Below are 17980 nucleotides of genomic sequence, written 5' to 3'. Positions count from 1 at the left end.
CTCTTCTCCTCTCTTCTCCTCTCTTCTCCTCTCTTCTCCTCTCCTCTCCTCTCCTCTCCTCTCCTCTCCTCTCCTCTCTTCCATTCTTTTCTCCTCTCTTATTTCATTAAAAAAAAATCCAACCACCCAGGGATTAGAGTTGTGAATCTTTGGATCATTTCCCCCTTGATACAATAATATCTATTTTCAAAATTTAGGACAATAATATGCATAATACTTTACAGTTTGCTTTATTTATTTAACAATGTATAATAAGTCAGTAGATGTTTTTCTTTAATTTTATTTTTAATATAGTTTTAATTTCTTTGTTTTGTTTAGCATTTTTTAACTTAATCTTATTTGCTAGAACAGAGGGCAGATGAGAAGGAAGAGGGATAGAGAAGAAGAGAGAGACAGAGAGACATCGATAGCACTGTTTTATCACTCATGAAATTTTTCCATTGCAGGTGAACACTGGGGGCTTGAACCCAGATCCAGTAATACGTGCGCTTAACATCGTGTGCCAGTGCCCAGTCCCTTTAATTTGATTCTTAATGTTTACATACTATTTTGTTTTATTGTCTCTATTTTTGGATAGCTGGGGCATTTAAAATTTTAATGTTATAAATAATGCTAGGATAACTATTATTTTTTATGCAGTGCTAGGGAATGAACTGAAAGCTTCAAACATGCAGGATACCACTGAGCAGCCTCCCTATGTCTATTTTATCAACCTTTTCTTTTAGCAAGGAAGAGAGGAAAAAAAGTGGAGAAGGGGGGGGGAGAGAGAGAGAGATAGAGAAAGAGAGAGAGAGAGAAAGACCCCACAATACTCCTCTGCCATCCATGGAACTTCTTAGTTCCACCTATGGTGCTTGCATGTGGGACTGGGACTCAAACCCAGGGCATCACACATGGTAAAGCATGTGTTACACTGGCTGGACTACTTGTTGGTCCCTTGACTGTCTTCTTGGAATATTTTTTCTAATTGGAGTTTTGATTAAAAGGTATGAACTTATGAAGACTCATTATGCATATTTCTAAATTTCTGACTTAAGTTCAAAATAAGATCTTATTAAGTATATAAACAGAAAATATCCTGGGCTGGGCTGTGGCACATCTGGTAAAGAGCACATATTACAGCGTACAAGGACTCAGGTTCAACCACCCCCCATACTATCTGTGGCTAGTTTCATAAGTGATGAAGCAGTACTGCATGTCTCTCTCTTTCTCTCTCCTTATCTTCCTTTTCCCTTTCAATTTCTCTGTTTCTATACAACATAAATGAAATTGAATTTGAAGAAAAGGAAACATCTTGATGACCAACTCATGTAAACACTCACAGCAGTTTTTTTCATCCATGTCATCAGGACAGTCTGGGAAGCCATCACATATGACTGAGTGCGTCAAACACTGTTTACTGGATGGACATTCCCAAAGATCTCTCTCTTTACAGCCTGGAAATAAAAAGAAAGGTTATTTGTGATATTTGTGGAGGTGAACACAATGATGAATTCAATCAAGCAGTTCTGAAAAAGGCAGCCTAAAGGAATCATTTACTTTTCCTTAAAGAGTATTGACTCCTGTATTCCATAAAAATATAATTTTGGAAATAGACTCAACAATCCTCATATCACAATATAAATAGAACAACTTTCCTAAGAAAAGATTAAAAACGACATATGTGCGGTGAAAAAAATGAAAAAACAAGTATTCATTCACATTCATCTTTAGCTGTTCTTTTCTGTTTTCTGAGTCAATCTGCCAACACACAAGACTCGTCTATAAAATGATGGTTATGTTTTTAACAAAATATGCCAAAACTCAGTGATATAAATGCATATTATTGTAAAATGTAAGTTCAGTCAACAAATGTTGAGGCCATCTGTGTGTTTTAGAAAATGTCTTTGCCAAGTACCTATAAAACCAGTTTAAGGGCCAGGTATGAAAGCCATTCCTTTAGTGATGTGGTAGAAGATCCAAAGTTAGAATCTTTACCAATTAATGCGAGAAGTCAACAAACTGGCATTACACAGTCCTGAGATAAGCTTGAACTATTGCCTATGAGGTTAACAAATGCCATTTGGATCAAATACATTTAATATGTGTATTTCCTTTGTTAAATATGCTGAGTCTAGTGTGTTCTCAGTATTTCAGTTGGATCCATGGTCCTCATCACTCTCACATGTGTGAGGAAGATACCACATGGCATATTGATTTTGTAGTACTTCTACTGTCTTGTCCAGAACAATGGCTAAGACTTAGCAGGCCCTCAACATGTGTTTTAAATGGAACCTAGTTTCACAGAAGAAAAAAAAATTCTCTCATTTTAAAATAAAAGGTAATATGGTTTAAAGTAAGTGAAATGTAAGACATTTTAAAGGAGTTCCTTTAAAAATGCTCCCTGGGGAGTCAGGCAGTAGCGCAGCGGGTTAAGCACACCTGGCGTGAAGCACAAGATCCAGCAGAAGGATCCCGGTTCGAGCCCCCAGCTCCCCATCTGCAGGGGAATCGCTTTCACAGGTGATGAAGCAGGTCTGCAGGTGTCTGTCTTTCTCTCCCCCTCTCTGTCTTCCTCTCCTCTCTCCATTTCTCTCTGTCCTATCCAACAATGATGACATCAATAACAACAACACTAACTACAACAACAATAAAAACCAAGGGCAACAAGAGGAAAAATAAATCAATAAATGTAAAAACGCTCTCTCATAGGGACAAGTACAACATAATGAAAACATTTCAGAGAATTTTGTTGATGAGTACTTCAAATTTTTTTCTTCTTAGTAATCCTCCTCCATCTCCTCCTCCTCCTTCTGCTCTCTCTCTCTCTCTCTCTCTCACTCTTTCTCTCTCTCTCTCTCTCTCATTCACTTACTTACCATAGCATGGCTAAGTTATGGCTTACAGTGGGACCCAGGAGTCTTAGACATGAAAACCTTTTCTATAACCACTATGTGAATTTCCCATCCCATGCATCAAATTTCTTGGAATTCATTATAAGGGAAAAAAAACTGCATTCCCCCCCCAAAAAATTCCTCATTGAGAAGTCGGGCGGTGGCGCAAAGCATAAGGACCAGCATAAGGATCCCGGTTCAAGCCCCCAGCTCCCCACCTGCAGGGGAGTCGCTTCACAAGTGGTGAAGCAGGTCTGCAGGTGTCTATCTTTCTCTCCTCCTCTCTGTCTTCCCCTCCTCTCTCCATTTCTCTCTGTCCTATCCAACAGCAACAACATCAATAACCACAACAATGTTAAACAACAAGAGCAACAAAATGGAAAATAAATAAATATAAAAAAATTCTTCATTGAAAATAGCTATAAAAATAAGAGAAATCTTTACTATCACTTAACATTGGGCTTAAAGTATTTCATCATCCAAATATATAGGAAGTGATGAGTTCTTTACTAAATATACATATACAATAACCTTGACCCAGTGATGTCCATTTTAGGAAGTCACAGAAATATTTCAAGTTTTCAACTAACCAAGGATATATACATGATTTGGAATTTCCTGGCATGGATAGTCCCTGGGACTATTCTGAAAGTCTGCCCTCCATAGTCCAGTGCCTGTCCAATGGCAATGCCTGCTCACTGCACCAGAAGCCAGGGAAACCGAGAAGAGGGGTCAACCCATGTTGCCTGCTGAGCTCTCATGGGGCTGCTTCTCTTGTCACCAAAAGCAACATGTGCTTACCAGAGGATGAAAGAAAATATCATGAGCTATAGCTGACTGCCCATAAAGTACCTTCGTAAGGAGTATGTAGGGAATTGTTGGGGATGAGCAAGAAAAGACTACAGAAGTAGATCTTTTGGAACATAAAGCCTGCATCTTCTCAAAAAGTAACATTGATAGTAAGAGCTGGCCTTTATTAGTCACTATCTAGCCCCATTTTAGACATTAGTTTTCCTCTTTATAGTTACGCAACAGTGTCAGTGTGCTGATTGCCACTTTATAAGTGAGAAAACGGAGTTAGTGAACATTAATAACTACTTCAAAGCACAGCTGCAAAAAGAAAGATACACTTATGGAGCAGGACAGGTATCACACCAGGTAGAGCGCCTGTATCGCCATGTAGCTGACTGGGTTCAAGCTCAGGTACCACAGGGGAGGTGCGATGGTACTGGAGAAAATTCAGATCAAGAATTGCATTTCCCTGCTAAATGAGAATATAAAGCATACATAAAGGGATGGGAGTGAGCAAGCCACAACTAAGCAGTTAAACACCATACTGAATGCTAGCTTCAATCACATTAGCTGTGTGACCTTGGGTAAGTTACTTAACTTCCCTGAATCACAATTTCCAAATCTACTAAACAGATGTTCATGTAGTTAGTTCCAGATTCAATCCCCAGAACCACCATAAGCCAGAGCTGAGTAGTGCTCAGGATTATCTATTTCTTTCTCTTCTCCCTTTCTTTGTGTCTCTTTCTTTATATATCTCTCACATTAAAATGAATAAAATATATCAGAAATATATGTGTAATAGGAGACTAAATGGTACTGTAAAAGCTTTAATTATTTGTGGTATTACTTTTCTTTTTTATTAGTGGTTTAATATTTATTTACAAAATTATGAGATAACAGGAGTGTAATTCTGCACCATTCCCACCATCAGAGTTCTGTGTCCTCATTTTTACTTCTTTTCTAATCAAAGTTTGCATGGCCTAATATCTCCTTTTTGAAATTACAGTTCTGCACAAATGAAAAACAGGTATGGATTGGATAGAATGTTCATGAAGTTGTAGGGTATTAAACTACTAACTTGTCATCAGAATAATGTCTACCTTTGAGAGGTAACAACAGACACTCCCAGAGGACACAGTGTGTTATTAAAGGGATCAATTCAACAGAAATTGGCTAGAACCTCCCAAGTTTAATGCTAAATATCCCTCTTTCCAGGAACCCACTCAACCCCAAGATGGAAGAATTCCTGAATGTTCAGTCACCCTAAGTGTGGGAAGCTTTACTCTTTCATTTTCACAAAGGTTCTGTGAAGCAGGTTATCCTGACTGAGGTATGTCCTAGCTATGTCCTAGCTATGCTAGGGTATCTTTGTTTTTTTTTTTTTTTTGAGTTTTCAGTGCTACCATGATCCTTTCAGAAGGTTGGAATAGATCAGGTATGGTTACATTTTATTAGAGAGGTCTTGTTACTCTAATTTTTTTTCCTTTTTTTCTTTTTTAAATTTTTTGTTACCAGTCATTTCTATCAGGAACAACAAAACAGAACCCTTTGTGGGCCCCCATAGGACCTTGCCCTTAACTTGGATCAACAATGGTAGAGAATGTTCCATCCTCCGAAGGTAGGCTGGACAACATACTCTGTGCTACACCTGAGGAAGATGGGTCAATATTGGGGCAACCTGGATGTTCCTACTCATGACCACAGAATGTGAGCTCAGATCTACAGGGATGCAGAGGTCACATAGGCTCCTAAGCTGAATATGGGCCCCAGATCACAACAAATCGATGAGGTTTACAGTCAACAATATTTATACCCCTTTCCTATATTAGGGAGCTACTCTCTTCCATGATCCAGCTTTCTGGTCCTTTTCCCAGCCATGACTAGGGTATCTTTGTCCCCAACCAAAAAATTCAAGATAGCACATCATCTTACAGAGGATGCTTCTTGGATCATAGGAATCTAGTAGTTAACACTAATACAGAATGAATAGTCTTGATGGTTAGTTCTGATCATTTAAGTCACATGAAATAAGGAAAAAAACCTCCAGAAAAAAGCACATCACAAGAGGAAGGGGTTAGGTGATTCTGAGTCCTGGAGCTGGCAGCGGTTAGAACAGTTTGGAACATGGATGAGCACCATAGCCCAAGAAGTGGCCATGAATGTAATCATAGAAGCTAAAGCTGTGAACCTTTGACCAGGTGTGATGGTCTCTAGACCTAATAACAGGGGTAGCAAAACCAGCACAAGTCCTGGAGCTTGCCTCTTCCTCCAAAAAAATCTCAGCTGTCCTCCCAATTCCTGAGTTAGCTTTTCCTTTCAGAGTGCTCTCCTCATGCCATTTATCACGTCATGGAGAAGTCTCTAAATGGAGGACTGAGAGTCCCTCAGTGGCTAAAATCCCTATCACTTAAGTAGCCCTCTTATGAAGCAAAATTGTAATATCAAGTACAGACCTGTATAAATCTTCTAAATATCTGCTGAAAACATTTCCAATATTGACAGTTTTCTCCCAACTGTTTACATTAGCAATTACATCATCAAAACAACTTCAATAAACAATTTACCATAAGAACAGGAGACACTTCAGAACAATATTGCTAAACTCTAGTGTATGGATTTTTTAAAATTCATTCATAAATGTCATGATTTGACTGCCATGATTTTCTGCTGCAGGTGTGTCAAAGAAACACAATGTAAATTTCCAGAACCTCTTTATTCCAGTCTTTTTCAATATTATTTTTATTTGATTTTAAGTACTATGTCCTCCCAAACCATCAGACATATTCATTATGTTCATATAACCCCAGTGGGAGTATATGCTAATTTTCTATTATTAGTCACTTTTTTCCCTCAAATTTTAATACCACTGAAGCAATTAATGCAGTTCCACACTTATTATATTTTAATTTTTATTTATTTATTTTTGAATAGAGACAGAGAAATTTAGAGAAAGAGAGAGAGAAGGAAAGACACCTATAACACTGTTTCACCACCAGCCAAAGCTTTCTCCTGCTGAAGCCTGGCACCTGGGTCGGTCCTTGTGCACTGTAATGTGTGCACTCAACCAGTGCACCACCACTTGCCCCCCCCCCCATTTATAAAGAGACAAAGGATTAAATATAGGATCTCTTGGAGCCAGGTAGTGGTGCATCCAGTTAAACACACATATTACCATGCGCATTCCCCACCTGCAGTTCTGCAAGTGTCTTTCTCTTTCCCACTCCCCCAACCCCTCTCAAGATCTCTCTCTGTCCTATGCAATACATTTGAAAAGAAAAAAAAAAAGGAATACATGAATACAGGCCTTTTATTTTAGTTAGGTTCTCATCTAATTGAAGCTTTTACATGTCTCAAATGTTTGATCTCCTACTGCACAGTTAGAAGTCTCCCAAACAGGAAATCATGTAAATTCTTGGAGCCATCTAAAATAATCTATTTTAAACTACACCCCCAGACTACCATAACACATCAAAGTCACAGATCAGTCAAGAAATTCAATAGTCTCAAGAAATCACTTATATGTGGTATATTCAATGAGTCTGATTTAGTCTTTTTGTCTCAAGACCACAAACAAGCAAACAACAGTAGCGCTGTATGTTCTTCGATAACAAAATTTTCCCTGGCCATTGTACTATCATCCTGACAGCTCTAATTTGTTAGAAGATACACTTGCCCATATTTAGAGTAGTTGATAGCATTTCAGAAGATTGTCTGTGACATTTTGTCTAGACTAGAAGGGCAGTGTCTACTATGGAAAATTAATTTTGGTGAACAAGGCAATATTTTATATGCCAAAGGTCAAAAGAATAAAATTATTTCAAAAGATGTACTGCCTTACTTTCATTTAGTGACAGAAAATGTCAATTTTTAAGAGCAAAAATAAGCAAATAATCACAATCAAACAATTCTACAGATAGCCCTTCAATCATTTTGCTTTACTCTACAGGATAATGCATAGGAAATAATATTATTCATTTTATATTCCCTGACACATTGTGCATTTCCAAATACAGAGGTTTGCAGGGAAATAAAATGGAAATTAGCTCCACTTAAATTACTATTACATTTCTAGTCTTCCCATTGGTAATTCTGAAGCTCAAAGGGAGAAATGTCAGGTAGAGTTTTATACTTTGTCAACAGAGACAAAAATTAGAGAGGACATGAGAATGATTCTTAATTCAATGTGAATGTTAGAACCTGAACTCTTTTTTTGTTTATCTATATGCCTATTTAACATGGAAATCAAATGCAAAGGCACCACCACCTTCACTTTAAAGCAGGTAACTATTTTATAGCTTTAATAATAAAAATAACTTTTATTCAGGGTTTCCATATATATATATATATCATCAAGGTCACAAAAGGAATAACAAGGTAAAGTCAACAGAGTTAATGGGAAAACACCTAACAATTAATGTCTTGTTTGATAATTTGTTTCATAATTAGTGAACAGTTGACTTTTTTAGTACAGCCCCTTACCTGAACTATTCAGTACTGTACATTCAATGAATGTCATTTCACATACATACCACAGTTTTCTTCATCACTGTCATCATCACAATCAGCTTGACCATCACATCTTCTGGAAGCCAGAACACACCGTCCAGACCTGCACTTGAAGTGACTAGGTGAACATTCTGTTAAAAACAACAGACTATATTATTGTTGAAAATGCAGGATCAAGGTAGGGGAAATAGCATAATAGTTATGCAAAAAAGAACAATGCATGAGGTTCCAAAGTGCCAGGTTCAATAACCTATTCCACTATAAGCCACAACTGAGCATTGTTCTAGAAAAAGAAAGAAGAAAGAAAAGGAATGGGAAGGAAGGGAAAGATGGAAAGACAGAAAGAGAAAGAGAGAAAGAGAGAAAGAAAGAAAGAAAGAAAGAAAGAAAGAAAGAAAGAAAGAAAGAAAGAAAGGAATGAAGAAAGGAAGGAAATTCAGAACCATTATCCAATTTATATATTTACACTGGGGTACAGCTGAGCTGCCATTACTGAAGATACAGTTGCTCTTCCACACAGCCCAAACTGCCAACGTTAACATGGTTTTCTTTTATTTGCATACAAGCATTTTTCATCAAGCTGGCAACATCTCTTCAGATAAGTTTAGTATCTTTATGCTTCTCAGCAATGAATTGTCTTTCTGAGTGTACAGACTAATGTACAATTTTTGGAGACCGAAATGAACTGTAGAGTTAACTACCCAGCAGTTGTTACCATGTCAAAATTGTTCTCACTTTAGTCTTTACACCTGGTGGCAGGTTCTGAATTTCCTTTCTTTACCTGATGATTCCATATTGCCAAGGCCTCCAAATACTTTGTACTTAAAAGAGCCAAGGCTTGATGTCCACCATTACCTTCAGGACTCAAACCATGACAGTGGTATCCATATATCACAGAATTTGTGAGTTCAGTGTGGATCAAATAAATAAATGGAATATTAAATTCATCACTGCAATTCATTTTTAAAATGCAGACAATGGCAACAGATAAGTGTCAGATTCTTTAATGTAATAAAGGCCATAGATTAATTTGTCTATGTAACCTAGTTGGCAAAGAAGTAGAAAAATAGTAACAGAAACTTAGAAAAATAAAATTAACCTATTAATCCATGTGAAATACCCCCAGTGTAATCAAAATATAAAAATTAAAATATAAACCTTCCACATCTTCACCAGGCATTAAGCAGGTTTCATTATCTGAACTTTCTTCTGGAAATTGATTGCAATCTGTATCTTCAGGCCACTGTAGGCCCACAATCCCAAGAACAGACTCGCAGCGTTCTTTGGAGTGTTCACATAGCACTCTAAAAAAGTAAGAAAGACTAAACTTTAAAAAGCAGAAATAGCTACATGTGAGGTTGATGTCAGAAATGCATATAGGACTTAAGTTACATGTTGGTGTGGGGCTGTGTGTACGTGTGTGTGCATGCTACCGATATATAGATGAACACACAAATGTGTTTGGAAAAGAAAAATATTTATACAAAAAGAACAGTATTTGACAGGACAGAGACAAGTTGAGAGGAAAAGAGGAGATAGAGAGAGACACCTGTAGCACTGCTTCACCACTTGTAAAACTTCTACCCTGCAGATGGGAACTGGGGGCTTGAACCCAGGTCCTTGTGCCTGATAACATGGGCACTCAACTGCATGTGTCACTGCCTGGCCCCCTGTACCCCAGATACTTTTTAATAGATGGTATCAGCATGTCTCACAGAAGAGTTCTTTGATCCCTGTGGGGAAAAGACTAATTTTTCCTTAATATATATTATCTTTTTTTTTCTTTTGCCTCCAGGGTTATCGCTGGGGTTTGGTGCTAGGACTATGAATCCACTGCTCCTAGAGGTCATTTTTTTCCATTTTATTTGATAGGATAAAACGAAATTGAGAGGGGGGGTAGGAACGGGAGAGACAGAGAGATAGCTGCAGACTTGCTTTGCTGTTTGTGAGGTGTTCCCCCTGCAGGTGTGCTGCCAGGGGCTTGAACCTGGGTCCTTGTGTGGGTCCTTGTTTTTAGTACTGTGTGTCATTAACTGGGCTTGCCACCACTCAGCCTCCTCAATACATTATCAAGAAATTAGCTACATAGTTCTGAAGCCCCAGGGTGGGGGGCTGAGGAGAAGGGAACAGATGTAACAAAGTTCCCAGGCAAATTTCACATATATTTTTTCCCAACATGTCCATATTTCTCAAAAGTTATGAACCTTAAACTGTAAGTTAATTTCAATAAAATTTTCTTTTTTAAAAGATACTATGGTGCAGGCCTTTCAGAAAAGTCATTTCCTGTCTGACCAGAAGTGGGAAGGGAATGGCTAACAGCCGAATGGGGAAATTTCAGAGAAAGTTCTGTCTATACATAAGTCTGAACAAAATAGATGTAACTTGATGCTAGTGCAGCTGAGGAATTTAGGGAGCAAAGGCATGGTGCTACCATATTGGTTTGGCAAAAAATGGTGGGTTTTGTTTGTTTGTTTGTTTTGTTTTGTTTTGTTTTTCCCAGAGCACAGCTCACCTCTGACTTATGGTGATGTGAAAGATTGAACTTGGGAGTTGGGAGCTTCAGGCATAAGAATCTGTTTGTTTAACTATTATGCTATCTCCCCTGGCAAGTATATGTAAAATTCAGTAATCAGTGAGTTTTTGTTGAGCTGGTGAGGATTATTGTAAAAAGACATCTATGCCTGAGGCACCAAGGGTTCCAGGTCCAATCTCCAGCACCAACATAAGGCAGACCTGAGCAGTGCTCTTGTAAGGAGAAAAAAAAATCTTGGGTTGATCAGCCTTTATTGCATATTTATTAAAAAATATAGTTTAATTAATGTTGCTGTTTTAAGAAGCCTACTTTATATAAAGTCTGTACAACTGATTCTAACACTGCCTGTTCTTTTTTTTTTTCTATAAAATGAAAATAATATCAGATGCAGCACTATAACTACAGGGGCACTATTTTCCCATAATCTGTATGGTGCTCAGCCACTGACAGCAGCCCTCATGATAGGAGGCTCACCCACCAAAGAACTACCCTAAAGAGAACATTGTAAGGACTTGATGTTAGATTTCTCAGACTTATAATTTAAACTTTAAATTTTAAGGTGAATACACAGGTTTGGCAGAAGTAACTATGCATCACTTTGTGACTGTATTAGGATGTTATTCTTATCATACTATAAAGTGTTCTCTTATAAAAGTATTAAAATGTAAAATTCTACAAAAATGAGAAATGTGTATATAAACTTAGACTAGAACGTTTAAAAGAAAATCACCAAAATGTTGATTGGAAAACATTTCAGTTAGTTCCATTTTATGTATTTTAATATGAATCTTAAGCCCCAGATTATAAATTATATATGAATGTAAACTTGTTCCAGAGAATATTAGAAAATGAATTACTTACCCATGACAGGACAATAAAATACAGATAATTGTTAAGCACTACTAAAAGTAATTAGTTACTAGGGGCCAGGTGGTGGTGCACCTATATAAATGCACATTAAAATGCACAAGGACCTGGGTTCAAGCCCCTGGTCCCCATTTGAAGGGGGAAAGCTTCATGAGTGGTGAAGCAGGTCTATTGGTGTCTCTCTGTCTGTCTCCCTATCTCTCTCTCTCCATCTCTCCCTTCCCTCTCGATATCTGGCTGTCTCTATCCAATAAATAAATAAAGATATTTTTAAAAAGTAATTAGTCACTATTATTTATGTTACTTAGCAAAAGTAGGAGGAGATTCAGGAATATATTCTCAACATAAAATTGGTTCATGTTGGGGGTCAGGCAGTGGCGCAGTGGGTTAAGCACACGTGGCGCAAAGCGCAAGGACCGGCTTAAGGATCCCGGTTCCAGCCCCCTGCACCCCACCTGCAGGGGAGTCGCTTCACAGGCGGTGAAGCAGGTCTGCAGGTGTCTTTCTCTCCCCCTCTCTGTCTTCCCCATCTCTTTCCATTTCTCTCTGTCCTATCCAACAACGAACAACGTCAACAATGGTAATAATAATAACCACAAAGAGGCTACAACAACAAGGGCAACAAAAGGGGGAGAAGATGGCTTCCAGGAGCGGTGGATTCATGGTGCAGGCACCGAGCCCAGCAATAACCCCGGACGGAAAAAAAATTGGTTCATGTTTTTTAAATATTTTTATTTTATTTATTTACCTAGAAACCTAGAGAAATTGAGAGAGGAATTAGAGGGGTAGAGAGGTCAAGAGACACCAGCTGCTCCACTTCACCCTTGTATGTGGGGGCCAAGGGCTTGAACCTGGGTCCTTGTGCATGGTAATGTGTGTGCTCAACAAGGTATACCACACCTGGTCCCAAATTGGTTCATGTTTTATTATTACTAGTCTATTAACAAATAACTGGGGGTGGGAGTGGGAGATACCTGAAAACCTAGGACCACTAAGCAAATGGGAAGTTTCACAAGCAGAGAAGCAGTGCTGTAGTAACTCCTCTCTCCATCTCTCTCTCTCTCTCTCTCTCTCTCTCTCTCTCTCTCTGAAAAAAAATTCATGGGGAGTGGTGAAATCATACAAACATGAATCTGCAGCAAAGCCCTGGTAGCATAAAAATAAAAGGGCATTTAATAGGACTTTCCATAATCAGTTGTATCTAAGCCAACAGTAAATTTGATTCTATTTTTACAATTTATAAATTGGAAAATTCTTTTGAAATGTTGTTTCCTGCCCCTATCTTGTTATCCATTTGACATTTGGTGCAGCTGATTGTTTTCCCATCTGCCTCCTATATTGATATTACTGCTTTTTCTTAAAGCTTTAAGGTGACTTCTTATTCCAACATATGGTTTCCATAGTTACCGCTTACATGTAGACAAGCACATCTGTATATTCACCCCTTGACAGAAAACAGCACTGAAGGGAGCAGAAGTCCACTTCTGTGATAGTCATCTTCTATGTACAGTCTCTTACTACAACTTCAAGTCCAGGATATAAACAGAAGAGAAGCCAAACTGCCACTAGACTATTGATTATTCAGGATTTACAATCAATCAGAAACATTTTACATTTATTCACATTCACTTTTTCTTAAAATAACTCAATCCAACCACAACACTACTATCCTGACCTTACAGATAAAGGAACCAAATCAAAAAGAGACTGAGGAATCTGTTTCAGGCTACACAGCAGCTACAGCAGAGTCAGAATTTGAACCAGAGTAATATTCTTAACCTAGACGTTAGCACTCAAATCCTAAATCAAGCTGTCCCTTTGAATTTGTCATATACTTCACAGAAGTAGTTAGGAAAATATCGGATAAGGCTAACCCTAGCCAACTTAGAAAGTTAGTATTATGTCTCATTCAGGGAATTCTTTTCTAATTCCCTTTATGCGTGCCAGTAGAAGGCAGTACTGAAATACCTCACTGCTGTCAGAGAAGTATAAATATACCCTTTCTGCTCACTGTTATGTGTGTATGGATGGATGGATGGATGGATGGATGGATGGATGGATGGATGAATGTATTTTGGGCAGGAGGATTATTGCTGGGGCTCAGTGACTACATGAAGAATCCACAACTCCTGGTGGCCTTTTTTTCTTAATTTTTTTAATTTGACAGAAATAAGGAGAAGTGGAGAGGGAAAGAAGACAAGAAGAGAGGAGACACCTGAATCACGGCTTCACTGCTTGTGAAGTTCCCCTCCCCTCTGGTGCAGATAGGGATGAGAGGTTCTTGGGTTCACTCACACTTTTAACACTTCTTTATCCACCAAAGTGAAACATACACAATATTATTTGACTGAAATGCATATACTATTTATTACCAAAGGTAGTCATATATCTATTTCCTTTGCATGGTATCTGAGCAATGAATTTTTACTCAAAGATTGATTTTTTAATTTCCATAGTTTTACCTTTTGGATGTATAATTTTTTAAATATAGAGCTCCATAACCTTGTTTACTTCGCTGAAATTCAAAACTTCATTTTTATTTCTTTAATTCTCCCTGGGTTAAAGTTAGGATACTTAGGGGTTACCTTTACTGCATTACCTGCAAGGAGGGATACGCTGACTTGTATTCACATCACACTTTGGTACCAAGATGGTGCAAGCAAAAAACATGAGGTACTTGTAACAGTTGGTCTGAACAAGTGCAGGGAAAAGAGAGGATTCCCAACTGATAGATGCTTCATTCTGAGTCCTATGTCCAAGGTAATTTGGATACTGTGTATAATTGTAGGGCAAATTCATGCAGAGCTCCAACGTAATTGGTTCACATTGACCTAGCAAGAAAGCACACATACAGATATACAAATACATGTAAATTTCACATGTTAAACAATTTCTTAAAAACTTATAAAATTAAATTCTAGTATAACCTCCTTATTTAGAGCAGTTAAGACTCAACTGTAGGTAATATTGCCTTCAAAAATAAATAATTTGGTAAATTCAGTGCCAAACCAAAATCCCTTTTTTTGTATTAGCTACCAACAAAATACCCCGAATACATGTTTTTCATTTCTCCCTTTGGTTAAACTTACATGAAGGTAATTATTTTTTTAGTGATTCCTTTTACTCTAATTTGCTTTCTTACTTATTACTACTTTCGAGGAGTTGGAGCCTAAAGCACTTCCAGACGTCTTCATTCTTACTATTTCAGAAAGAAAGAGTATGAGAGATACCACAATACTAGAGACTCCTCCAGTGCCCTAGCACTTGCTGTGTGGCATGGGGGTCTGAACCCTGGCCTCATAAGTGGCAAAGCACATGCTCTATCTAGTAAATCATCTTCTAGCTCTTATTTATTTATTTATTTATTCTAAGCTAGTATATCCTTCACTATTTTCTGAGTTATTACAAAAAGTCAATGAATTCTGATAGCTATGCAGTTAGGTGGCTTTTTCTGCATGTTTTATTGAAACAATGAATTAAAATATTAGGTTATCATTTTGGGGAACAGAGTTTACTATTTGTGAATATTCATTGTCCCTGAGACAAAATCCTAACTCTTTAACTTGGCATCCAAGACAATTTCACACTCCGTCCATCACTGAGCTTCTTAGTATCATCACCTAAACCAACCCCATCAACATTTGTTTTTTCAGTGACACCTATTATCTTAAGAATTATATGCCTGGGGTCCAGGCGGTGGCACAGCGGGTTACGCGCACATGGCGCGAAGTGCAAGGACCGGCATAAGGATCCCAGTTTGAGTCCCCGGTTTCCCATCTGCGGGGTGGGTGGGTGGGAGTCGCTTCACAGAAGGTGAAGCAGGTCTGCAGGTTTCTATCTTTCTCTCCCTCTCTCTGTCCTCTCCTCTTCTCTCGATTTCTCTCTGTCCTATCCAACAACAATGATAGCAATAACAACAACAACAATAATAAACAAGGTCAACAAAAGGGGAAAAAATAGCCTCCAGGAGCAGTGGTTTCCTAGTGCAGGCACCAAGCCCCAGCGATAACCCTGGAGGCAAAAAAAAGAATGTTATGCCTTAGTGTGCCCTTTAGCTTTTCTTTACTCTCATCTCTTAAAATGACTGTAATTATGACCTCAAATTCAGAATAGCATTCACTGCCTGGCATAATCCTTTCCCATCATCCAACCAAGCTAGCTCCTCCTGATCTTGTTGCACTCCTCAAAAGCACCTTTTTCAGGGAGTCTTCCTGAAAAAGTCTTCGACCATTCCCAGTAGAAGTAGCCACTGGCTGTCATGGGCATACTGCCCCCCTTACACTCCTTGCTCTCTACAATACTATTTATTTACTTGCCATCTCCTACAAATTCTTAAATTTTTGAGAAATAAGACTAGATTTTAAAGTCTCAAATCTATACCTAGCATAGCATCAAGACGATGAAAGTGAAGGTTGGGGAGGGAGAAGGCAAAACTATCCTAATTTAGGCACTTAAAGTAGGAAAATAATGAAAAATAGTTTGTCATTGAGGCACTCCAAGATAATCTTCTTAGAAAGAAGGACACAGTGGTAGTGTAGCTCTAGGAGAGTGGAGAGGTGAAGATGGTGGTGTTGAGCAAATTGCCAGGAGTCGAAAGACACGTGGTGAAGCAGTTCAGGAAGACTTCCTAGGATGATTGGGGTTTAGAAAGATTGGGGGGGAGGAGACTGTAATAGAAAAGTGCTCTTGTTCATCTCTGTTGGACACAGTGACGCTGTATTCCCGGAGGTGAGAGAGATAATGAAGCAGATGTCTTAGTAGATTTAGTCCAGACTGACCTAAAATTCCAAGCCTTATTAAGCATAATTATCTAGATTAAATTTAATTATTTGTCTAAGAAGCAGAGTCTTGCAAATAGATCAGCAGCAAAGTGCAAGGTGAAATATTAAAACAGCTTTGAGACCAGCTCCCAGGCTAAAAAAATCTGAGGGCTTTTCAGAGATTGTTTTGCTAAGGAATCTGATGCTGGTAGGTTAAAAGTCTGATGTATCAAGCATAACAAGACTCTCATTTTACTGGGAGAAAGGAACACTGTAAAGTTGGCATAAATTTGAAGATGAGACCAGGATGGAGAAAAAAGAAAGAACTAATACGGGGTTGATTTAGTTTATCACTTCTTTTACTTTGTGGAAAATGAGTAGAACTTAAATGTTTTGAATTTGGGTTATAAAAAATACACATTCTGGGAGTCGGGCGATAGTGCAGCGGGTTAAGCACAGGTGGCACAAAGCGCAAGGACCGGACTAAGGATCCCGGTTCGAGCCCCTGGCTCCCCGCCTGCAGGGGAGTCGCTTTACAAGGGTGAAGCAGGTCTGCAGGTATCTAGCTTTCTCTCCCCTCTCTATCTTCCCCTCTTCTCTCCATTTCTCTCTGTCCTATCCAACAATGACTACAACAATAATAACTACAACAATAAAACAACAAGGGCAACAAAAGGGAATAAGTAAATTTAAAAATATACATTCTTTTTAGAAAATTTCTTTGTTGGGGGATTAATGGTTTACAGTAGACAGTAAATTAAAATAGTTTGTACATGTGTAACATTCTCACATAGTAATACAACCCCTACTAGGTCCTCCTCTGCCATCATGTTCCAGAATCCTCCCCAAATCTCAGAGACTTTCACTTTGGTGCAATACACCAAAAAAAAAAAATTCTTTTTGTTTGTTTGTTTTATTGCCACTGGGCTGATGCTGGGACTTGGTGTTGGCACTATAAGTCTATTACTCTCAGAAGTCATTTTTTTCCTTTCTATTTTGTACTTGATGGGATAGAGATAAACTGAGAGGGGAGGGGCCTGTTTCACTGCTTGTGAAGTATCTACCCCACAGGGGAGTGGGAGCTCGAACCTGGGTCCTTGCCCACTGGTAACGTGTGCACTCAACCGAGTATGTCAGTGCCCAGATTCCAAAAACACACTTTCTTTACAACAATAAAAATGATACAACCTCCAACCTCCTTTGTCTCACCTATTTCAAAATGAACAAAGGTGTGTGAATCCTTCCACGCACCGTATCTACAAATATGAGCTCTCATCTCTATAGACAGAGCCTGTATTTGTTCGATTTACTAAAGTAGAAGTATATGAATTTGATAACTTGTAATTTACATTGGTTGTAATATCTTGACATATTACGTTTACAGCTTTACAAGGAAATGGGATCATGCACGCACACACACTGCTGCTGCAGTCTGTTTTCCTTCATATATGCTTTTTTGCATCCTCTACCGCTTTGTCAATTTTTTAACTTTTTATTAGTATATTTCTTTTAGAAGATTAACAGGCAGATCAAATACAATTTTTTTTAATCTTTTGATGTGCAGAGGATGTATCACTTTTGACTAAGTTTTAAGTGTTTCAGAGTCCAGGGAGATGAAAGGATTAAGGTATGGCCATATATTATTCTGG

General features: G+C 38.3%; 1 protein-coding gene across 5 annotated transcripts in view; it reads right to left on the bottom strand.

Annotated features, from left to right (window-relative positions):
- CORIN (corin, serine peptidase) overlaps nucleotides 1-17980 on the bottom strand; it is a 258226-nt gene that overhangs the window by 45085 nt on the left and 195161 nt on the right. For all 5 annotated transcript variants that reach the window (XM_060188101.1, XM_016184903.2, XM_060188100.1 and 2 more), the window contains 4 exons: nucleotides 14171-14402; nucleotides 9330-9475; nucleotides 8195-8302; nucleotides 1323-1436 (listed from right to left, as the gene is read on the bottom strand). In XM_060188101.1, coding sequence (XP_060044084.1) covers nucleotides 1323-1436; nucleotides 8195-8302; nucleotides 9330-9475; nucleotides 14171-14402 — 600 coding nt within the window. The remainder of the gene's footprint in view (nucleotides 1-1322; nucleotides 1437-8194; nucleotides 8303-9329; nucleotides 9476-14170; nucleotides 14403-17980) is intronic.

The sequence above is a fragment of the Erinaceus europaeus genome, chromosome 3 (assembly GCF_950295315.1).
Source record: "Erinaceus europaeus chromosome 3, mEriEur2.1, whole genome shotgun sequence".
NCBI lineage: Eukaryota > Metazoa > Chordata > Mammalia > Eulipotyphla > Erinaceidae > Erinaceus > Erinaceus europaeus.
This window is presented reverse-complemented; position numbering and strand designations above follow the sequence as displayed.